Genomic DNA, 21,178 nt, shown 5'->3' on the forward strand with positions numbered 1-21,178 from the left:
TCGCCGTGTTTGGAGGAAGAGAAATGCTGCCTATGACCAAAAGAGCACCATCCCTACTGTCAAGGATGGAGGTGGAAACAATATGTTTTGGAGGTGTTTCTCTGCTAAGGGCAAAGGACAACTTCACTGCATCAATGGGAGAATGGATGGAGCCATGTACCGTAAAATCCTGAGTGACAACCTCCTTCCCTCCACCAGTACATTAAAAATGGGCCATGGCTGGGTAATCCAGCAAGACAATAATCCAAAACATACAGCCAAGGCAACAAAGGAGTGGCTCAAAAAGAAGCACATTAAGTTCATGGAGTGGCCTAGCCAGTCTCCAGACCTTAATCCCATAGAAAACTTATGGAGGGAGTTGAAGCTCCGAGATGCCAAGAGACAGCCTCAAAATCTTAATGATTTATAGATGATCTGCAAAGAGGAGTGGACCAAAATTCCTTCTGACATGTGCGCAAACCTCATCATCAGCTACAAAGAACGTCTGACTGCCGTGCTTGCCATCAAGGGTTTTGTCACCAAATATTAAGTGTTGTTTGCCAGAGGGATCAAATACTTATTTCTCACTGCAAAATGCAAATATATTTATATAATTTATACAATGTGATTTTCTGGATTTCATTTTTGATATTCTATCTCTGAATGTTAAAATTAACCTACCCTTAAAATTATAGACTGTTCATGTCTTTGTCAGTGGGCAAACTTACAAAATCAGCAAGGGATCCAATACTTATTTCCCCACTGTATATATATTTTCGGAGATGACAGTAATTCTATCACTTGGCTTTTATCCAGTCCATTACAGAAATCACTCTACATTCCGAACGTGCGCTCATTTCACTACAGTGCCCATTTCGGAGTGCTGCCTTGTAAATCCTCGGCACTTTGTTATAACGCACAGATTGGACTTTGTGCTCCCGCTAATTTCAGACAACAATTTGTTGCAGTGAGATAAGAATTTCTACAAACGTCGTGTTTGTGTTTTGACATCTCAACGTCTGGTGTAGGTGTAGAGAAAGAATAGAAAGATCTTATGTGTGGGCTTCAGATCATGCTGAGCTTGAGAGGATGTGGGAATCCCATCAGGCTCATCAATGTCGACGGAGCAGGTATGTTCTTGTGGTTCCAGTAGAATTGCACCATGCTATATGGTGTATGTATGACAATATGTAATACATTTATCTCATTTATCAAAACTTACTGTGACCATGACCCCTGAGCATGACTCCTTTCTCAGGCCATGCCCCTCCATGCCTCTTTAATGCCCACTAAACAGTGTAGAGCGAACATGCTGGGATAAGGTGTTATCCGAGCATGCTTGTGTACTAACCGAGTGTCTTCGGCGTGCTGGAAAAATATGTTCATGTCCCGTGGCTGCATGGCTCGCGGCTGTTTGTCAGTCTTAACACATGCATGGATTGCCTAACAAACAGGCAATCCGTGCATGTGCTGTGGCTGTCGAACAGCTGCGAGACATGTAGCCGTGGGGACTCGAATATGGTATTCGAGCACGCCGAAGACACTTGCTTAGCACACCAACATGCGCGGATAACACCTTATCCCAGCACGTTTGCTCATCACTACCATTAAACACTAGAAACCTTACAAATGGGCTGCTTTTTTTGGAAGATTTCGGGAGGCTTTGGCAGTGCCCAGGAGATTTGCCAGCTCTTCTGGTAAGTCAGCCCTTTTTCTAAAAGCCTACCATGAATTCTGGGAGAGTTGACAAGTGTCTTCATGTTACAGTGGGCCCACCAGAGACCTTGCCTTCATATTTATATAAGAAAAATGGGATGCACACTTCTACTGTATTGATGGAACTGATGCAAGTTCATTTTCATCTATATGCTTTATCTCCGAGCATGTGATGATGGCAAGATGGTGGTGTACCCCCTTTAAATATATAGTATACAGAGGCCCTTGGTGGTAGAGTGGTTCTCTCCCTCTGGGATGTCAGAAGGAATTCCGGTGAATACTTGAAATACTTAATTAACAACTTTAATCACGGAGAGGTAACATGCTTGATGGTTGCAGAGTCTCTTAAAGTGAGTCTGCCAGCAGAAAATGACTGCTCAAACCAAACACAGGCGCTCGGTGTACACTAGGCATGGCCTTCCAACCTATATGTTTTCCAACTACAGTGGGGAAAAAAAGTATTTAGTCAGTCACCAGTTGTGCAAGTTCTCCCACTTATGGGTTCAGTACGGTTTAACACCAAACACTTCTCTGGAGTTGCTGGCTCCAGACACACAGAACACCAAATGCTCGGAAGGCTGACTATTTACCTTCTAAACCCCACCCTGGGGAGAAGATATGGTGAACAGCCTGCTACTTACTCTTCAGCTGTTCACTTAAAAGCCTAGCCCTTAAAATGGCCAATTAACCTCTCTCAGCATTTAGTGCGCTGGAGTAAACCTCCAGGTTTCAAGTCACTGAAGCTAATAGCCTCAGTGAAACACATCTCCCCCCCCCCCAGTATTTTGCCAGTGACTTTGCAGCAATGGATAGAACACTTACCCATTAATGTCAATTAAGCTGTTCACATGACCATGTGTCCATGAAAAGAAATGGAGACATGTCGCTTTTTCATCCAATTCATGGATCACACTCATTCAAATCAATGGGTCAATGAGAAAAACAGACATCTGGATATCATCTGAGTACTAACTTTTTTTTTACTGTTTAAGAAAAACTTGGACTATTTTTGAGGTTGTCTTGCATGAAAGATGAAAGCCACATTGATAGTAAAAAGGGACACACAGACGAAAAATTGGATCCTATACTAACGAAAAACCTTCCACTAAAAAATTCCAAAAATATGAATGAGACCTTGCTAAAAGGACACAGTGCAAAGCCCTCACACTACTAACCGCACATGCCACCAGCTACCCAGCATTTCTTTACCAGGGAGCATATCTCCTCTGCAAGCTTTAGCCATAACATTTTAGCTCACTCTCATCTCTCTTGCATCTAAACAGCCATCAGTCACACATCTGTCTTAAATCCTTTTCATTGCGAAGAATAATAATATTCTATTAGTCATGGCTGGAAGACAAAGTTGCATAAGTCCCTTGTGAAATATACAATATTGTAGCACACTAACTATTAGGGCGCATAAGTAATTTGCATGATTCAGTCCATCGGTGATGTCTGTAATCTGTGGCCTCTGGATGGGAGCCGTGAGAACCACATTCTATTTGAGTGCATCAGCAGCTCTTGTTTATATTAGCCAGCCTGGCATCAAGAAGACATCACACCAAGCCGTCTAATCAAAAGAGATAGGGTTGCTAATAGGTATGAGGTAGTGATGAGCGCAAGTGCTCGTTTCTTGAGTTTGCCTAAGGTGCTCAGGTATGCCCCGAGTATCGTGGGTGCTGGAGTGACATGTTCGAGTCACATATACACAGCCATAAAACATGCGGGGATTGCCTGACATACATGGTGTAGCGTGGCTAAAGGGTGTCTAATCGACGGGAGATATGTGTCGCATAGATGGCTTGCCGCTGTGATGTAACCATAGCTACCTATATGTCTGTCAGGACCTGTGGTGATGTCAGGCCACATGGCTAATCATGTGATGGGTTACTGGGTGTGGTTAGCTCTATATAAGACAGGCTAATGCTTAACACTAGGGATATGTGTGGAGCTGCTAGCCTCCAGAGTGTGTTAAAGTTCCAGGTCTGAGCCTGAAAGACTGGACACTTTGTTTTTCCTTTTCCTGAACTAAAGGCTATTTGTTTGCTGTTATTTTGCCACGTGGTTTATGATGTAATAAACCTATGAACTTTTAAAGGAACGTGCCTCCTGAAGTGTCAGCCATCGCACCTGAGTGAGTGAAATCCCTACAATTGGTGGTAGACGTGCGAGCAGCGTTCCCAGCGGAGACGAAAAGTCTGTTATTGAATGTCCTGGGTCAAGTCTGTTATAAGCCAGCCGGGGAAAATGGAGGAACTGCTGAAACACTTGGTCCAGTTGCAGTCACAGCAGGAGCAACGGCAGCAAGAGACCAACAGGCTGTTGATGCAGCAGATACAACAGAGCCAGCAGCAGATACAACAGAGCCAGCAGGAGCAACGGCAGAGCCAGCAGGAGCAACGGCAGCAGATGCAACAGAACCAGCAGGAGCAACGGCAGCAGATGCAGCTTCTGGCAACCGCCATCCAGGGCAAGATGAGTGCCCCAACCCCAGGTTTGGCTGATGACACCCACGTCCGGAAGACGGTAAGACACGCATTGCAGAAAATGACCCCTGGGGATGATGTTGAGGCCTTCCTGATGGTGTTTGAGAGGGTCGCTGAGAGGGAAAAACTCCTGCCAGAGCAGTGGGCAGAGGTACTGGCACCATACCTGACGGGAGAACCCCAGAAGGCGTACTATGATTTGACCTTGCAGGATGCCAAAGAGTATCACAAATTGAAAGCCGAGGTTCTAGCACGTTTGGGGGTGACACTGACTGTTAGGGCACAGCGAGTTCACTCCTGGGCTTATCACCGGGACAAACCGCCTCGCTCCCAAATGTTTGACCTGTTGCACCTGTTCCAGAAATGGCTGCAGCCAGAGTCCTCTACGCCTGCACAGATGGTAGAACGAGTGATGATGGATCGGTTTGTGCATTCCCTCCCGAGGTCCATACAGACTTGGGTTGCCCAGGGTGATCCCCAGAATGCCGACGAACTGATCGGACTGGTCGAGAGATACCAAGGGTTGGAAGGCTCCTCCGGGAGACAACCCATGCCATACTGGGGGTCCCAGAAGGGAGCGGAGTCCCAAAAAGGGGTGGTGCGTCCAAGGTCACAAAGGGCGGGGGAGGTGGTGCCCAAGGTCCCTACGGGTGATATTATTTGTTGGAGGTGCCACGGGCCAGGACATATAGCTGCCCGTTGTTCCCAGACCACTGAGCAGATGGACTGCAGCATGGGACGCCGTTGTTCATACTATGCGTATCCAGCCTGCAGTGTGAACTCTCCACCCAACGAGGGACCTCAAGCGTATCCCGTAAAGGTGAACGGTCGAGCAGTAACGGCACTGTTAGACTCGGGGAGCCTAGTGACCCTGGTGAGGGCCACTTTTCCTCTCCACCTGCTCCCGGGAAAGAAGGTCGGAGTGCGGTGCATCCATGGTGATGCAAAGGACTACCCTGTGGCCAGGGTGGACATTGAAATGGCATGTGGCACATGAGTCCAACATAGTCGGCGTCGTGCAGGACTTGTTGCACCCTATAATTATTGGCCGGGATTTCTGTTTGTTTTGGGATTTGTGGGGAAAAGGTTCTGAGCTCCCTAGCAAGAGTAGGGAACCAGTGAACCCGGGAAGGGTGTCACCACACCCAGAGACAGACGGGTTTCCTTTTTGTGTGCTGGTTGGGGATGAGGAGGAAGTGTCCCCTGCATCTGACACTATGGAGTTAGAGGTAACCGGTGAAAATTTTGGGACTGCCCAACATAGGGACCCCACTCTGAGGGAAGCCTTTAATAATGTCACAGTTATTGACGGGGTGGTACAGGAGCCGGAGACCCAGAAACAACAGTGCCGGGAGTTACTCCAGAAAAACAGGGACCTGTTTTCAGAGTTGCCAGGACACACGAAGGTCATAGCGCAAGAGGTCCTAACAGAGCCACGTGTGCGGGTGAACGTGAAGCCCTATCGTATTCCTGAGGCTCGTCGAGAAGTTATCTCCAAGGAAGTGGAGCGTATGTTGAAGCTTGGAGTCATTGAGGAATCCAAGAGCGGTTGGTCGAGCCCAATTGTCCTGGTCCCAAAACCTGATGGAGAGTGGAGGTTTTGCAACGACTATCGGAAGTTGAATGAGGTCTCCAAGTTTGACACTTATCCCATGCCCCGCGTTGATGAGCTCATTGAAAGGCTTGGACCTGCCAGGTACATAACCACCTTGGATTTGACGAAAGGGTATTGTCAGATCCCCATGGCACAGGAAGCCAAGGAGAAGACGGCGTTTTCTACACCAGATGGATGTTTCCAGTATGTCCGGATGCCGTTTGGCCTACAGGGAGCTCCGGCGACCTTCCAGAGGGCTATGGATAGAATCCTTGCACCCCATAAGGCATACGCTGCTGCATACCTGGATGATATCGTCATCTTTAGCCCGGACTGGGAGAGTCATCTGGAAAAGGTCCAAGCGGTGTTTGATGCTATAAGAGAGGCCGGATTTACAATAAACCCGAAGAAGTGTGCCTTGGGTAAAGAAGAAGCTAAGTACCTTGGATACATAGTGGGTCGTGGAGAAATAAAACCCCAAATCAGTAAAGTGGAGGCAATTCAAACATGGCCAAAACCAGTTTCCAAGAAGCAAGTTAAAGCCTTCCTGGGAATCGTGGGATATTACATGAGGTTCATCCCAAACTTCGCCACGATGGCTGCGCCTCTGACTGACCTGCTAAAAGGGACAAAATCAGTAATGGTTAAGTGGTCCGAAGAAACAGTCAGCCTTCCAAGGAGTGAAAGAGGCTTTGTGTAAGCAACCCGTTCTGATGGCCCCAAACTTCAAAAAAGAGTTTATTCTTCAGACAGATGCCTCAGATGTCGGGGTGGGAGCAGTCCTTTCCCAAGAGCTACATGGGGAGGAGCATCCTGTCCTCTATCTGAATAGGAAGTTGTCCTCGTCTGAAAAGAACTACTCAGTCGTTGAGAAGGAGTGCTTCGCCATAAAATGGGCGGTGGACACATTACGGTACTATCTGCTGGGACGTAAATTTAGATTGATATCCGACCATGCCCCACTTAGGTGGATGAGGGAAACGAAGGGTAGAAATGCTAGGGTCACCCGTTGGTTCTTAGCCCTGCAGGACTTCTGTTTCCATGTGGAACATAGGGCCAGAAAGCTGCACAGTAATGCTGATGCCCTGTCAAGAATCCCTTGTCTAGTGGGGGAAAGTACCAAGCCCCACGGCTTTAGGCAGAGGGGGAGGTATGTAGCGTGGCTAAAGGGTGTCTAATCGACGGGAGATATGTGTCGCATAGATGGCTTGCCGCTGTGATGTAACCATAGCTACCTAGATGTCTGTCAGGACCTGTGTTGTGAATTCCGTTCTGGAGCTCCCTCCTGTGGTTGCTAATGGTATTTTGGTGAGTTCTGCCCTTGGGCTCCCTCTGGTGGTTTCGAGTGGAACTGCTGCTCCTTTAGGTAGCTGTGGCAGCTGCCTTCACTAATCGCCTTGCCTGGGTTTGTTATTTAAACCTGCTCTGGGCTTTAGTTCATGCCAGCTGTCAATGTTCTTGGTTGGATTTGGTTCTCTCCTTGGATTTCTCATATGGCCTGTCCTTGTCTGCAAAAGATAAGTTTTTGCTAAGTTTTTGTTTGTCCATTTGCCTGGACTCTATTGCTCTGTAAATATGTCTCTTTTTGTCCAGCTTGTCACTATGTCATATTCAGGCTAGCTGGAAGCTCTGGGAAAGCAGATTTGCCCCTCCACACCGTGAGTCGGTGTGGAGTTCATTTTTGTAAACTCTGCGTGGATTTTGTAGTTTTTAATACTGACCGCACAGTGTCCTTTTCTCTCTGTCTATCAAGTTTAGTATTGGCCTCCTTTGCTGAAATCTGATTTAATTTCTGTGTACGTCATTTCCCTCTTCACTCACAGTCAATATTTGTGGGGGGCTGTCTTTCCTTTTGGGGTTTTCTCTGAGGCAAGATAGCTTTCTATTTCCTTCTTTAGGGGTAGTTAGTTCTTAGGCTGTGAAGAGGTGTCTAGGGAGAGTCAGGAACATCCCACGGCTATTACTAGTGTTGTTGTTAGGATTAGGGACTGCGGTCAGTAGAGATACCACCTTCTCAGAGCTCGTCCCATGTTGCCACCAGGTCATATCAGTGTGGCCTCTTAACCACCAGGTCATAACAGACCTGTGGTGATGTCAGGCCACATGGCTAATCATGTGATGGGTTACTGGGTGTGGTTAGCTCTATATAAGACAGGCTAATGCTTAACACTAGGGATATGTGTGGAGCTGCTAGCCTCCAGAGTGTGTTAAAGTTCCAGGTCTGAGCCTGAAAGACTGGACACTTTGTTTTTCCTTTTCCTGAACTAAAGGCTATTTGTTTGCTGTTATTTTGCCACGTGGTTTATGATGTAATAAACCTATGAACTTTTAAAGGAACGTGCCTCCTGAAGTGTCAGCCATCGCACCTGAGTGAGTGAAATCCCTACAATGGGTAATGCATGTTTTGTGGCTAACAGCTGTGAAACATGTGGCCATGGGGACTCGAACATGTCACTCAAGCACCCGCGATACTCGGTGCATACCAGAGTTCGAGTAACAAGAGCACTTGCGCTCATCATTAGTGTAACAAGGTGGCACGGGGTGGTAGTCATGGGCAAGTCTACTAAGTAACAGTCACTAAGCACCCTGGCCTCTTGCACATAATACTACAGGTGAAGTCCCAGTCCTGTGGTACAGTCAGTTACTTTCTCGAAATCTCAGGAAAACACCACAATCCAAAGTTCTGTTCCAACAGCAAAACTTTACTGAACACGATGCAAACAAGACAATGCTTCCTGCTCTTTCCCTGTGGTTTCATTAAACTGTACAACAGTAGCTCCTGTCCTGGTTCCAAACGTCGTATTTCTCCTGGGGTCGATCCCGCTGAGCCAGAGTCTGTCCCCACTACTAGCTAGGGCAGCGGGAAACCTCTGTCCTCACTATGGTGCATGTCCTGCCCTGGGCAAAGTGCCGGGGCATCTGCTTTAAGAACAGGAAGTGCCTTCCATAAGTCCAGAGGCTTTGCACCTTCCCTCTTTTAACTCCTCCCAACTATTTAACCCTTAACTCTCTATCCCTAAGCTAAACGTACAAATACATTCACATTACAGTGTAGAACATTAAGAGAACATATATAGTACATTACACATTGCAAGAACATCAGAAAACCACACATTTAGAATACAATATATGACAATGACATAACAGTATAAAACATTAATGAACCATTAGACACATGTGATTCGCCCGCCAGGGCAGTGGGGTACTCAGTACCAGGTCCGGTCGCAATTAAAGGGGTGGTCACGGTGGCAGCGACCCGGTCCATGGCCCTGGGCACTCAAGTAAAAGGGGAAAGTCTTAAAAGGGATTTTAGTAATAAAGTTTGTGTTCGTGACGCCACCTGTGGTTCTCGGTCAGAGGGGACCGACGCTGCTTGAAGGGGTCCTCTGGGGTGATGTTGCTGCAGCAAAGATGGTGACGCTTCCCACCGGTAAAGCAGGGTCCCCAGGGCTCCCAATGTGTATGGCAAGGATGTTGGGTTGCCGGTAAATAAACGGAGGACACAGGGTTGCAGTCTTTACCTGGTTTTCTGATGTTGTAGTCGGCCTCAGTCCAGGGTACCGGCAACAGGTGCAGATGGGGTCCAGGCAGCCTGAAGACAAGAGGAAATCCCTTTGCCAGGTCAGTTTGGGAGCCTTCCTCCTTGAGCTATTAGTCCCTTGCTGCCTGTAGTGTCCTGACAAGGTCCTTGTTCTCTCCTGTCCTGGGACAGTACCTGCACGGTAGGTAATTTGAGCCATCTCTTTGGAGTCTTGGTACACGGTGACTCAGGGCTCTAACTGCTGCTGTACCTCAGGTTTTATGTGGGCAGGTTACTTTCAGCTCTCTGCCCTCTGGTTCTGCTGTGGGACCTGCAGTTCCACACAGCCTCGGGCTCCCGGTGTCCGGTTTCTGCGCTCTGGCTTAGAGGAGGTCTAATCACAGCCCTCCTCTAGCTCCTGATCACTCCCCTGCTCCTTCCCTGTCTCTTGCCTGCACCAGACTGACTCACGCCTCCTCCAGACCAGGATGTATATTGAGGGAAGCTCCCCTAAAGCCGGGTTTAGAGCTCCCCCTTCTGGCCTGGAGTCAGAATATGTTGCATGTAAGATTACCTGCCAAAAGGATCCCTCCTGTCTGCAGGCATGGCATTACCCTCCCTGAGAGGAAGGTAGCACCACTGTGGTACCTGAACTCCTGGGGTGCCACACATGTGTTCGGTGTAAAGGAGACAGAAGGCAATTGAGGGTCCCCGCCACCTCCTTACACTAGTAAGAGGCTGTTCTCAGGGATCCCATCCAACGGCCTCTGATTACTGATGTGACCAAGGGATCGTATTGTGGAAATTGATTCACACCGACTCTATTATTATTATTTAACGGCCTTTGGCTTAATCTCGAGCCAGGATGACTTGATGGATGAACGCTCTGTAGGAAGATCTATCTTGTGCAAGCCTAGATAGGTCCACCAGGGTCTTCTCCACCATTATCTTGATAGTATCAAGCCATCAGGTTGCTGGTCTTCCTCTTCACCTTGTTCCATCTATTCTTCCGATCACGTTGTTCTCCAGTGATTGCTCTCTTCATATGATGTGTCCAAAGTAAGCAAATCATAGCTTAGTGATCCTTACTTCGAGTAATATGTCTGACTATATTTGTTCCAAAATTGATTTGTTTGTTCTTCTTGCTATCCATGGTATTGATAAAACCCTCTCCAGCACTACATTTCGTAGGTATTGATTCTGTCTTGTTTCCTTATTGTCCAGGCTTTGGATCCGTTTGTTACTATAGAAAACACCAAACTATGTACGATCAATGTCTTAGTCGCTAGTCAAATGTACCTCGATTTGAAGGAACCACACCAGCTCTACTACCAAGAAATAGTACCTTGCTTGCAGAGCACAATTTTGCATGTAGTTGCAAGTCGTGCATGTATGCTGCTAATCATTTTTACCCTATATGGGAATTCTGCCCAGAAATTGCCAAGCACTGTACTTGGCAATCTGTCAGTTCCACAGACTTTGGATGGAGCAGTAGCGCACATGCTTGACCACTCGCTCATTCAAAAGAAGGACAGAGGTCTCCCATTTTTGCGATCGGTGGATGTTTCAATAGTTCCCATCAATCTAATTGTTATCACCTATTTGGTGGATAGTTAGGATATCCCTTTAATCAAACAATATGGCAGCTCTATGCGGAACTGACACGAATTAAATGTGGCAGCAGCAGGAACACTGAGTCGTAACAGTCTTGCAGCATTGCTCATCTGTACTTTGAACTGCTAGACAAACACTTCTTGAGATTACACAGTATACACTCCTCATTCCAATATCAGCTGGTCTGTACACTGAGATTTATTACCGTACTTTACAGCTTTATTAGCCAATATACTAAAAATGATTTAACCCCTTGATGACCGGAGGTATTTTCGTTTTTGCATTTTCGTTTTTCGCTCCCCTCCTTCCCAGAGACATAACGTTTTTATTTTTTATATATGGCCATGTGAGGGCTTATTTTTTGCGGGACGAGTTGTACTTTTGAACAACACTATTGGTTTTACCATGTCGCGTACTCAAAAATGGGAAATAAATTCCAAGTGCGGTGAAATTGCAAAAAAAAGTGCAATCCCACAGTTGTTTTTTGTTTTGCTTTTTTACTATGTTTACTAAATGCTAAAACTGACCTGTGATTATGATTCTTCAGGTCATTACGAGTTCATAGACACCAAACATGTCTAGGTTATATTTTATCTAAGTGTTGTTAAAAAAAAAATTGCACTATTTTCTGATACCCATAGCGTCTCCATTTTTTGTGATCTGGGGTTGGGTGAGGACTTATTTTTTGCGTGCCAAGCTGATGTTTTTAATGATACCATTTTGGTGCAGATACATTCTTTTGATCGCCCGTTATTGCATTTTAATGCAATGTCGCGGTGGCCAAAAAACCGTAATTCTGGCGTTTTTATTTTTTCTCGCTACGCCTTTTAGTGATCAGATTAATCCTTTTTTTATTGATAGATCAAGCGAATCTGAGCGTGGCGATACCAAATATGTGTATATTTGATTTTTTTTTTTTAAATCGTTTTATTTTGAATGGGGCAAAAGGTTTGATTTGAACTTTTATATATATATATATATATATATATATATATATATATATATATATATATATATATATATATATATATATATATATATATATATATATATATATATATATATACACTCACCGGCCACTTTATTAGGTACACCATGCTAGTAACGGGTTGGACCCCCTTTTGCCTTCAGAACTGCCTCAATTCTTCGTGGCATAGATTCAACAAGGTGCTGGAAGCATTCCTCAGAGATTTTGGTCCATATTGACATGATGGCATCACACAGTTGCCGCAGATTTGTCGGCTGCACATCCCAAAGATGCTCCATACAAGGCAGGATGGATCCATGCTTTCATGTTGTTTACGCCAAATTCTGACCCTACCATCCGAATGTCGCAGCAGAAATCGAGACTCATCAGACCAAGCAACGTTTTTCCAATCTTCTACTGTCCAATTTCGATGAGCTTGTGGAGCGCCCCCACACCGCCGCAGGGCCGAGGGGTACCCGGAGCCGGGCCTCTAGGTCTCAGTCCTGGGGTTGTCACGGCGGCTAGACCCGGTCCGTGGCCCTGTCTGTCAGTGGGGGACGTCCGGTGCAATAAGTGATGTTGTAGCGGTGCAGTTGTGGGGTGCAGGTCGCGGTAAATAACGAGGACACCAGGTTGCAGTCTCTTTACCTCTTTACTGAAGCTCTCTGGGTCCTCAGTCCGGAATACGGCTCACCAGGCTGCGCAAGTCCGGCCGGTCCAATGGCACTTCCAGAGCTCTCCTTGCAGGTGGAAATCTGTGCCTTCCCCCTAGCGCTATGTGTTGCAGTCCTTCCCTGCTGTGCTTACGGAAAGTACCCCACAACTGTTGTGTCTGTTTCTCGTGTTCCCTCACAACAACTTAATTCGCAATGATCTTCCTCGTCCCTCCAGATACTATGGTAGGAACGCACCCGTATGACGGGGAGGCTCGGAGATCTTCCGGGACTCTATCTGCGCCCCTCTCCTGTTGGTACCCCCCTTTGCCTTCCTGGGTGATGCGTGAGACAGTCCGCCTAAAGCTAACTGCCCTGCCGTAGGTCTGAGGTATGGCTTGAAACTCTTTACCTCCTCGGCGTTCCGGCCACCGGTAGTGCGCCTCAGTAAGGTGCTGCCTCTTTCAGCACAACCCTCACTGGTATCCCCTTTCGCTTGATTTCGTTTCTCACTCAGCACAATCTATCTCGCTTCTTAGTCCTTCCTTGGGCACCGCCGCTATGCTGAGCAGGCACGGTCCCTTTACGTTCTTTCCATGCCAAGCCTCTGCCAGGATCCCACCCCTGGCAGAGACCCTACAGTCTCTCCCTTCACAACACCCCCTGCCACAGGGTGTTGCTCCGTTCAATCCCGTCAGCGTTCTCTACTAACTTCCTGCCTGACCCCCAGTTTACCCACTATGGTGGGGAGTGGCCTAATGAATAGCACCCTTAGCTCCCCCCGGAGGCCCAGCTGTGAAACATATTGGTGTCTGTGATACCTGATTGGAGGAACTCCTTCGGTGCCATCGAACGTACCATGGCTCCCCTTAGCGGCGAAGCCACAGTACTGCAACGACCAGAACTCTGGGGCGCTGCACTCCCCCCTGGTAAAACACAGTACTCCGGGACTGGGAAGAAAAACAACAATACAGATTAGTAAACAGACATACAATTTTGTTGAGTGCAAAACAATAAGTATACTTGAACAGGCTTCCCTTTATGGGAGGTGAGGACACTTTTAACGTTACAAACATGGTCAACATTATAAATTACAGGCTATACATAACTCCTGTTACCCAACCGGGTATTCTACTTAGTGCAAATTCTGGAACAATAAATTAACATTGCCTTTAAGAAACATACACTCTTAGTTTACCAAAGGCCTTCCTATAATCACATTACAGGGTAAGGTAACTTCACATTCTCCTACTTTGAACCTGCAGGACCGCCTGTCCCTATGGCACCAGACCTACTGCCTCTCCTTTCTTTTACAGGACCGCCCCGTTCAGCCAGGGCCTACTGCCTTTCGCTACTATACATAGTATAGACATAACATTCCTTTCGTTTAAAGAACTCTGAGCCCGCTCTACTCGGCTCCTTTAAGGACTCACTCTCTAACCCCTACGGGTTCGCTTTCTGTCCTTAGTAACAAAGTAACTTTCTATGGGGACGCAGGGTTGACCTTCTATCCTCACCTTCATCATTACTTCCTTACTTTCAACTATGCAGACCTCTACATCTACCCCTACGGGCTCTCTGCATCTTTTCTTTCTGCTAAACATTATTTAGATTTCACATTTCAACAAGTTCAACACATATAACTTAGCATGTAAAACAGTTACATTTCTTTTCAAGGCATCATTATGGCATTACTGTTCTGCAACAGTATCTCTCAAGTTCAGTTTCTCATATCCCCTTTAAGAGGGGACCAAGTCTTTCTAAGGTAGCTCGTCTTCTCAGCCTACCAGCCCATGCAAAGGTTCCGGTATGGTATCTTCGCAAAGTGTCTTTAACTAGAACCGGTAGGAAAGGTATCTTCACAAAGTGTCTTTGGCTCTACCAGTAGGGAGCACCTTTAAGAAGGTGCAAACTATTTACAAAAGAAAGTTCGAATCATGCACAGTCCATGATTTCTGCAGTTCTTATAACATTGTGAACCAAAAAGCAAAAATGAAAGTGAAAGCAAAAATACAAAGCAATAGGGATCCCGGGTAAACAAAGGGATCCCTTTAAGAGTTAACCCAGGACGGGTTTTAGCAGCAAAACAGCAAGGAAATAAACAGTTAACTATTTACAGTTTCAGGTTTCCGAGGTTTAGTGGGACGGCTTCCAGGGCTGCACCTGGCACTTAACCCTTCTCGGCCTGGGAAAAGTGAGGTCCAGGGTTACACCCAGTGCTGGACAAACGCCGTTAATCCGTCTTTCATGTATGGTTAAATCATGCGCAGCAATGGAGGTCTGCGCAGCTTGAGTAGGGGCATTTGTTGCAGCAGAGGTAGAGGCTGCTGCAAGATCAGTCACTGGAACGGAGTCAGCAGCTGTGGCACTAGCAGTCACTGGAGGGGTGTCAGTTGTCAGGGCAGGGTCGTCCTTCATACCTGCTTCAGATGCGGTTCCTCCGGTGCTGGTCTGCTCTGCCTCCGCTGGGGTCTGGAACGCTGGCTGCAGGGCCTCGCGCTGCGGCGTTGTCATCTCTGCTTGCAGTGTCCCGCTTTCCGGCTTCAAAGCGCTGGAACTTCTTCCCTGCTCCGGACCAGATGAGGCTGCCGACAGATGTCCGGTGAGGCTCCTGATGATGGTCTTCTTCCACCCGGCCTCAGTGCTCAGCTGCGTCCGCCGGGGTCGGTCGCTGAGCTCGTCCACTCCGGCCTGCAGGAATTCAGCATCAGCGGTGGAGGCCTGGTTGCGGTGCCCCTCCGGGTGGCTGGGGGAGTCCTCTGCTCCGACCCCACGCTCCGGCTCCAGGCGGCTCGCCATGGCGTCCTCCATGTCGCTCGCTCCTTCTTCCTGGTCCTTTTCCCGCTCTCTTCTTCGTGGGCGGTTTCGTTTTCGTTGTCTCTGCCCACCATTAAGGATCAGGAGGCGGATCTCGGCTGCTGACGGACACGTCCTCAAGGGGCCGAGATATTTAGACTGGGCGGCCATTGTCTTTCGCGCTCTTCAGCTTGTTCGCGCCCACTTCCACGCCCTTCATCTTCTCCTGCGCTCTCCTCAGCGCTGTAATGGCGGCGGTTTTGGCGGGAACTTTTGGCGGTAAATGGCGCAGCACAGTCTTTGCAATAAAGTACAGTCCAAGCACAATAAATCACACTTCCAAGGCACACATGACCTGATTCTTCAGGCTTAAGTAGATCCTGTTCGTGACGCCAAGTTGGAGCGCCCCCACACCGCCGCAGGGCCGAGGGGTACCCGTAGCCGGGCCTCTAGGTCTCAGTCCTGGGGTTGTCACGGCGGCTAGACCCGGTCCGTGGCCCTGTCTGTCAGTGGGGGACGTCCGGTGCAATAAGTGATGTTGTAGCGGTGCAGTTGTGGGGTGCAGGTCGCGGTAAATAACGAGGACACCAGGTTGCAGTCTCTTTACCTCTTTACTGAAGCTCTCTGGGTCCTCAGTCCGGAATACGGCTCACCAGGCTGCGCAAGTCCGGCCGGTCCAATGGCACTTCCAGAGCTCTCCTTGCAGGTGGAAATCGGTGCCTTCCTTCTAGCGCTATGTGTTGCAGTCCTTCCCTGCTGTGCTTACGGAAAGTACCCCACAACTGTTGTGTCTGTTTCTCGTGTTCCCTCACAACAACTTAATTCGCAATGATCTTCCTCGTCCCTCCAGATACTATGGTAGGAACGCACCCGTATGACGGGGAGGCTCGGAGATCTTCCGGGACTCTATCTGCGCCCCTCTCCTGTTGGTACCCCCCTTTGCCTTCCTGGGTGATGCGTGAGACAGTCCGCCTAAAGCTAACTGCCCTGCCGTAGGTCTGAGGTATGGCTTGAAACTCTTTACCTCCTCGGCGTTCCGGCCACCGGTAGTGCGCCTCAGTAAGGTGCTGCCTCTTTCAGCACAACCCTCACTGGTATCCCCTTTCGCTTGATTTCGTTTCTCACTCAGCACAATCTATCTCGCTTCTTAGTCCTTCCTTGGGCACCGCCGCTATGCTGAGCAGGCACGGTCCCTTTACGTTCTTTCCATGCCAAGCCTCTGCCAGGATCCCACCCCTGGCAGAGACCCTACAGTCTCTCCCTTCACAACACCCCCTGCCACAGGGTGTTGCTCCGTTCAATCCCGTCAGCGTTCTCTACTAACTTCCTGCCTGACCCCCAGTTTACCCACTATGGTGGGGAGTGGCCTAATGAATAGCACCCTTAGCTCCCCCCGGAGGCCCAGCTGTGAAACATATTGGTGTCTGTGATACCTGATTGGAGGAACTCCTTCGGTGCCATCGAACGTACCATGGCTCCCCTTAGCGGCGAAGCCACAGTACTGCAACGACCAGAACTCTGGGGCGCTGCACTTGTACAAATTGTAGCCTCAGTTTCCTGTTCTTAGCTGAAAGGAGTGGTACCCGGTGTGGTCTTCTGCTGCTGTAGCCCATCTGCCTCAAAGTTCGACGCACTGTGCGTTCAGAGATGCTCTTAGGCCTACCTTGGTTGTAACGGGTGGCGATTTGAGTCACTGTTGCCTTTCTATCAGCTCGAACCAGTCTGCCCATTCTCCTCTGACCTCTGGCATCAACAAGGCATTTCCGCCCACAGAACTGCCGCTCACTGGATTTTTTTTCTTTTTCGGACCATTCTCTGTAAACCCTAGAGATGGTTGTGCGTGAAAATCCCAGTAGATCAGCAGTTTCTGAAATACTCAGACCAGCCCTTCTGGCACCAACAACCATGCCACGTTCAAAGGCACTCAAATCACCTTTCTTCCCCATACTGATGCTCGGTTTGAACTGCAGGAGATTGTCTTGACCATGTCTACATGCCTAAATGCACTGAGTTGCCGCCATGTGATTGGCTGATTAGAAATTAAGTGTTAACAAGAAGTTGGACTGGTGTACCTAATAAAGTGGCCGGTGAGTGTATATATATATATATAATTTAAAAAAAAAAATTTTTACTCTTGGCATGCTTCAATAGCCTCCATGGGAGACTAAAAGCTGCCATAACCCGATCGACTCTGCTAGAAACAGATGATGATCAGATCGCCTGTTCATAGCAGAATTACTCACTTGCTATGAGCGCCGACCACTGGGTGGCGCTCACAGCAAGCCAGCACTGACCACCATGGAGGTCTCCAGGAGTCCTCTAGTTGTCATGCCAACCCTTCGGTGACCCGCAATCACGTGACGGGGTCACCGGTGAGCGGATTTCTGGCACGATTGCTGGAAGCGCATGTTAAATGCTGCAGTCAGCGTTTGACAGCGGCGTCTATCGGGTTAATAATAATAATCACGATCCACCCGCGGCTGTTGCGGGCACATGTCAGCTGTTCAAAACAACTGACATGTGCCGGGAAAGATGTTGGCTCATCGCCGAAGCCCACATCAAAGGGAGGGTGACCGACATCGGTGTACTATTACACTAAAGGAACTAAAGAACATGTCGGATATTACAATCAAAATGTCGGACAAAAGGGGCTTTGTGGTCATTATGAACACTTTGGACTATGGAGCTAAAAGACGGTACATACCAAAAAAAAGGGATATCGTTTACACAACCCATGCCCTCAAATGGCTGGTTCTGGTTGGGTTGATGCAGACCAGGGGGCAGGATTAATTTATGAATATCAGTACCTATGCCCTACACTAGGGGGCAGTACAGCTTGCAGTCCTATGAAACTACAAAACAGCACCTGCAGGTGGCGCAGCCGAGCCGTGCCCTGCTGCCAGTCGCTCAGCACCAGAATTGTTTCTACTTTTCGTGGATGAAATAGATGAAATATATCTTATTATTCACACAAAACTCAACTTCTTTATTAAAAACCAACTGGAAAAATTGACAAAAAATACGATTATTTGCAGATGAAGTTCTGTCATAGTAAAATTTCATGATGAAGGAAAAATCATTTTTCCAGTGATGAAAACAATTTTATGCCACTTTATATGAAGGGAAAAAGACTTTATGCTATGAAAGGGTCCATTTCAATGCGGGATTTTCTTTTCACATAAGAGCTTATCACTGTTTTGAAATAACCCATGAAAAGTCGATTAAAGAGTTGTATAACGTTAGAGAAAAGGTCTTTTTGTTTGTTGCAGAAACAGCTCCACCACAGGCTACATCCAGTATTGCAGCTGAGCACCATTCACTAAGGGGGCTCCTATGACTAAATAAAGTACCGTACATTATTCTGCCCCTGTGCTTGGACATTATGGATGTGTTATGTGTTTTACTATGCTGTGATATTGCAGTGTACATTGTGGCTTCAGCTATTTCTTGTGCTTCATGCAGCTGATATCGTGCTACGCTTTGTCTTAGTTTCATAGAATGATTGAAAAAAAGAAGCATGGCCATCAAGGTGAGCCTAGGGAGAGAACGGCATCCTCATTGTGCAGATTAGGTTACTATTTTTATCTCTCTGTGATTATCATCCCTCCACTGTGACATCACTGCTATTATTGTCCCTCCACTGTGACATCATTGTGTTTAGTATCTTATTATCTTTGTACTGTGATATCGCTGTGTGTTTTACCCCTGTACTATGACATATCTGTGATTATCATCCCTCCACTGTGACATCACTGTTATTGTTTTCCTTGTACTCTGACATCTCTGCGTTTATTATGCCTATAATGTGACTTCACTTTGATTATTATCCCTCTACTGTAACATCAATGTGTTTATTATCTTATTATCTTTATTATGTGGCATCACACTTTGTATTATCTCTGTACTGTGACATCACTGTTTATTATCTCTGTACTGTGACATCACTGTGTATTATCCCTGTACTGTGACATCACTGTGCGAATTATCCCTGTACTGTGACATCACTGTGTGTATTATCCCTGTACGGTGACATCACCGTGTGTATTATCCCTGTACTGTGACATCACTGTGTGTATTATCCCTGTACTGTGCCATCACTGTGTGTATTATCCCTGTACTGTGACATCACTGTGTGTATTATCCCTGTACTGTGACATCACTGTGTATTATCCCTGTACTGTGACATCACTCTGTGTATTATCCCTGTACTGTGACATCACTGTGTGTATTATCCCTGTACTGTGCCATCACTGTGTGTATTATCCCTGTACTGTGACATCACTGTGTATTATCCCTGTACTGTGACATCACTGTGTTTTTTCCCTGTTCTATGTCCTTTTACAAGTTTTGCAATGGAGCCACTACTTCATTTGTTATTATTATTATTATTATTTATTGTTATAGCGCCATTTATTCCATGGCGCTTTACATGTGAGGAGGGGTATACATAATAAAAACAAGTACAATAATCTTAAACAATACAAGTCATAACTGGTACAGGAGGAGTGAGGACCCTGCCCGCGAAGGCTCACAATCTACAAGGGATGGGTGAGGATACAGTAGGTGAGGATAGAGCTGGTCATGCAGCGGTTTGGTTGATAGGTGGTTACTGCAGGTTGTAGGCTTGTCGGAAGAGGTAGGTCTTCAGATTCTTTTTGAAGATTCTGATGGTAGGCGAGAGTCTGATGTGTTGTGGTAGAAGGTTCCAGAGTAGGGGTGATATGCGAGAGAAATCTTGTATGTGATTGTGGGAAGAGGAGATAAGAGGGGAGTACAGAAGGAGATCTTGTGAGGATCGGAGGTTGCGTGTAGGTAAGTACCGGGAGACGAGGTCACAGATGTATGGAGGAGACAGGTTGTGGATGGCTTTGTATGTCATCGTTAGGGTTTTGTACTGGAGTCTCTGGGCAATGGGGAGCCAGTGAAGGGATTGACAGAGGGGAGAGGCCGGAGAATAGCGGGGGGACAGGTGGATTAGTCGGGCAGCAGAGTTTAGAATAGATTGGAGGGGTGCGAGAGTGTTCGAGGGGAGGCCACAGAGCAGGAGGTTGCAGTAGTCAAGGCGGGAGATGATGAGGGCATGGACTAGGGTTTTTGCAGATTCTTGGTTGAGGAATGAACGGATTCGTGAAATATTTTTGAGTTGAAGTCGGCAGGAAGTGGAAAGGGCTTGGATATGTGGTTTGAAGGAGAGATCAGCGTCAAGGATTACCCCGAGGCAGATTTGTTAATCTGTTAGACTTTTTTTTATTTTCAGAAACCCAGCTACTTTATTCCTGGGGCTTTAATCAGATGTTTAGGGAAAATAAAACTAACAATGGTGCCCACAGAGATGCTATACTGCTATGTGCCCATACTGAGCCTCTGATTTTATAAAGAAGGATCAAAGTAGATTTTTCCTCTCACTTTCCATAATCCTGGATCCGGGCGTACAGATTTCTCACGTGCTTGCTCTCTTAGGACATGTTCACATGCTGCTGTACCACATAACGTGTTTACAATTTTCTAAAATTATGTAAAATTTAGCAATAAACAGAACCAGTGTCTTATTCATGAAGCAATACAGTATCTGGGTTGATCCGATTGCTGCTTGTATAGAATCATCATAGTCTTTCCTTGCTCATAATGCATGTTTGTCTCCTCTATGCGGATGATGGAAAGTCTAAGGAAGGGTTAAGTATGAAGAAGAAGAAAAAAAAGAGAAACCCTTGCTGGTCTTTTCTGGCAATTGCATTCCTGCTGGTTTCATACACCCCTCTGCTGGTGCAGTCACAGCACTGCTGTTTATTTGCTGCCGGCTCAATATTTTCTTTTTTTTTTTTTCCCTTGGTGGCAGTGAAAGGGTTAAAAAAA

The 21,178-nt window shown here is 47.0% G+C and overlaps 1 protein-coding gene across 1 annotated transcript in view; it reads left to right on the forward strand.

The window, feature by feature from the left end:
• Positions 1 to 1,036: 1,036 nt before the first annotated feature.
• PIWIL4 (piwi like RNA-mediated gene silencing 4) overlaps positions 1,037 to 21,178 on the forward strand; it is a 260,422-nt gene continuing 240,280 nt past the window's right edge. The window contains exon 1 of the mRNA XM_077298444.1: positions 1,037 to 1,109. Within this exon, the coding sequence (XP_077154559.1) occupies positions 1,052 to 1,109 (58 nt within the window). The 5' untranslated portion in view covers positions 1,037 to 1,051. The remainder of the gene's footprint in view (positions 1,110 to 21,178) is intronic.

The sequence above is a fragment of the Ranitomeya variabilis genome, chromosome 3 (genome assembly GCF_051348905.1).
Source record: "Ranitomeya variabilis isolate aRanVar5 chromosome 3, aRanVar5.hap1, whole genome shotgun sequence".
NCBI classification, from domain to species: domain Eukaryota; kingdom Metazoa; phylum Chordata; class Amphibia; order Anura; family Dendrobatidae; genus Ranitomeya; species Ranitomeya variabilis.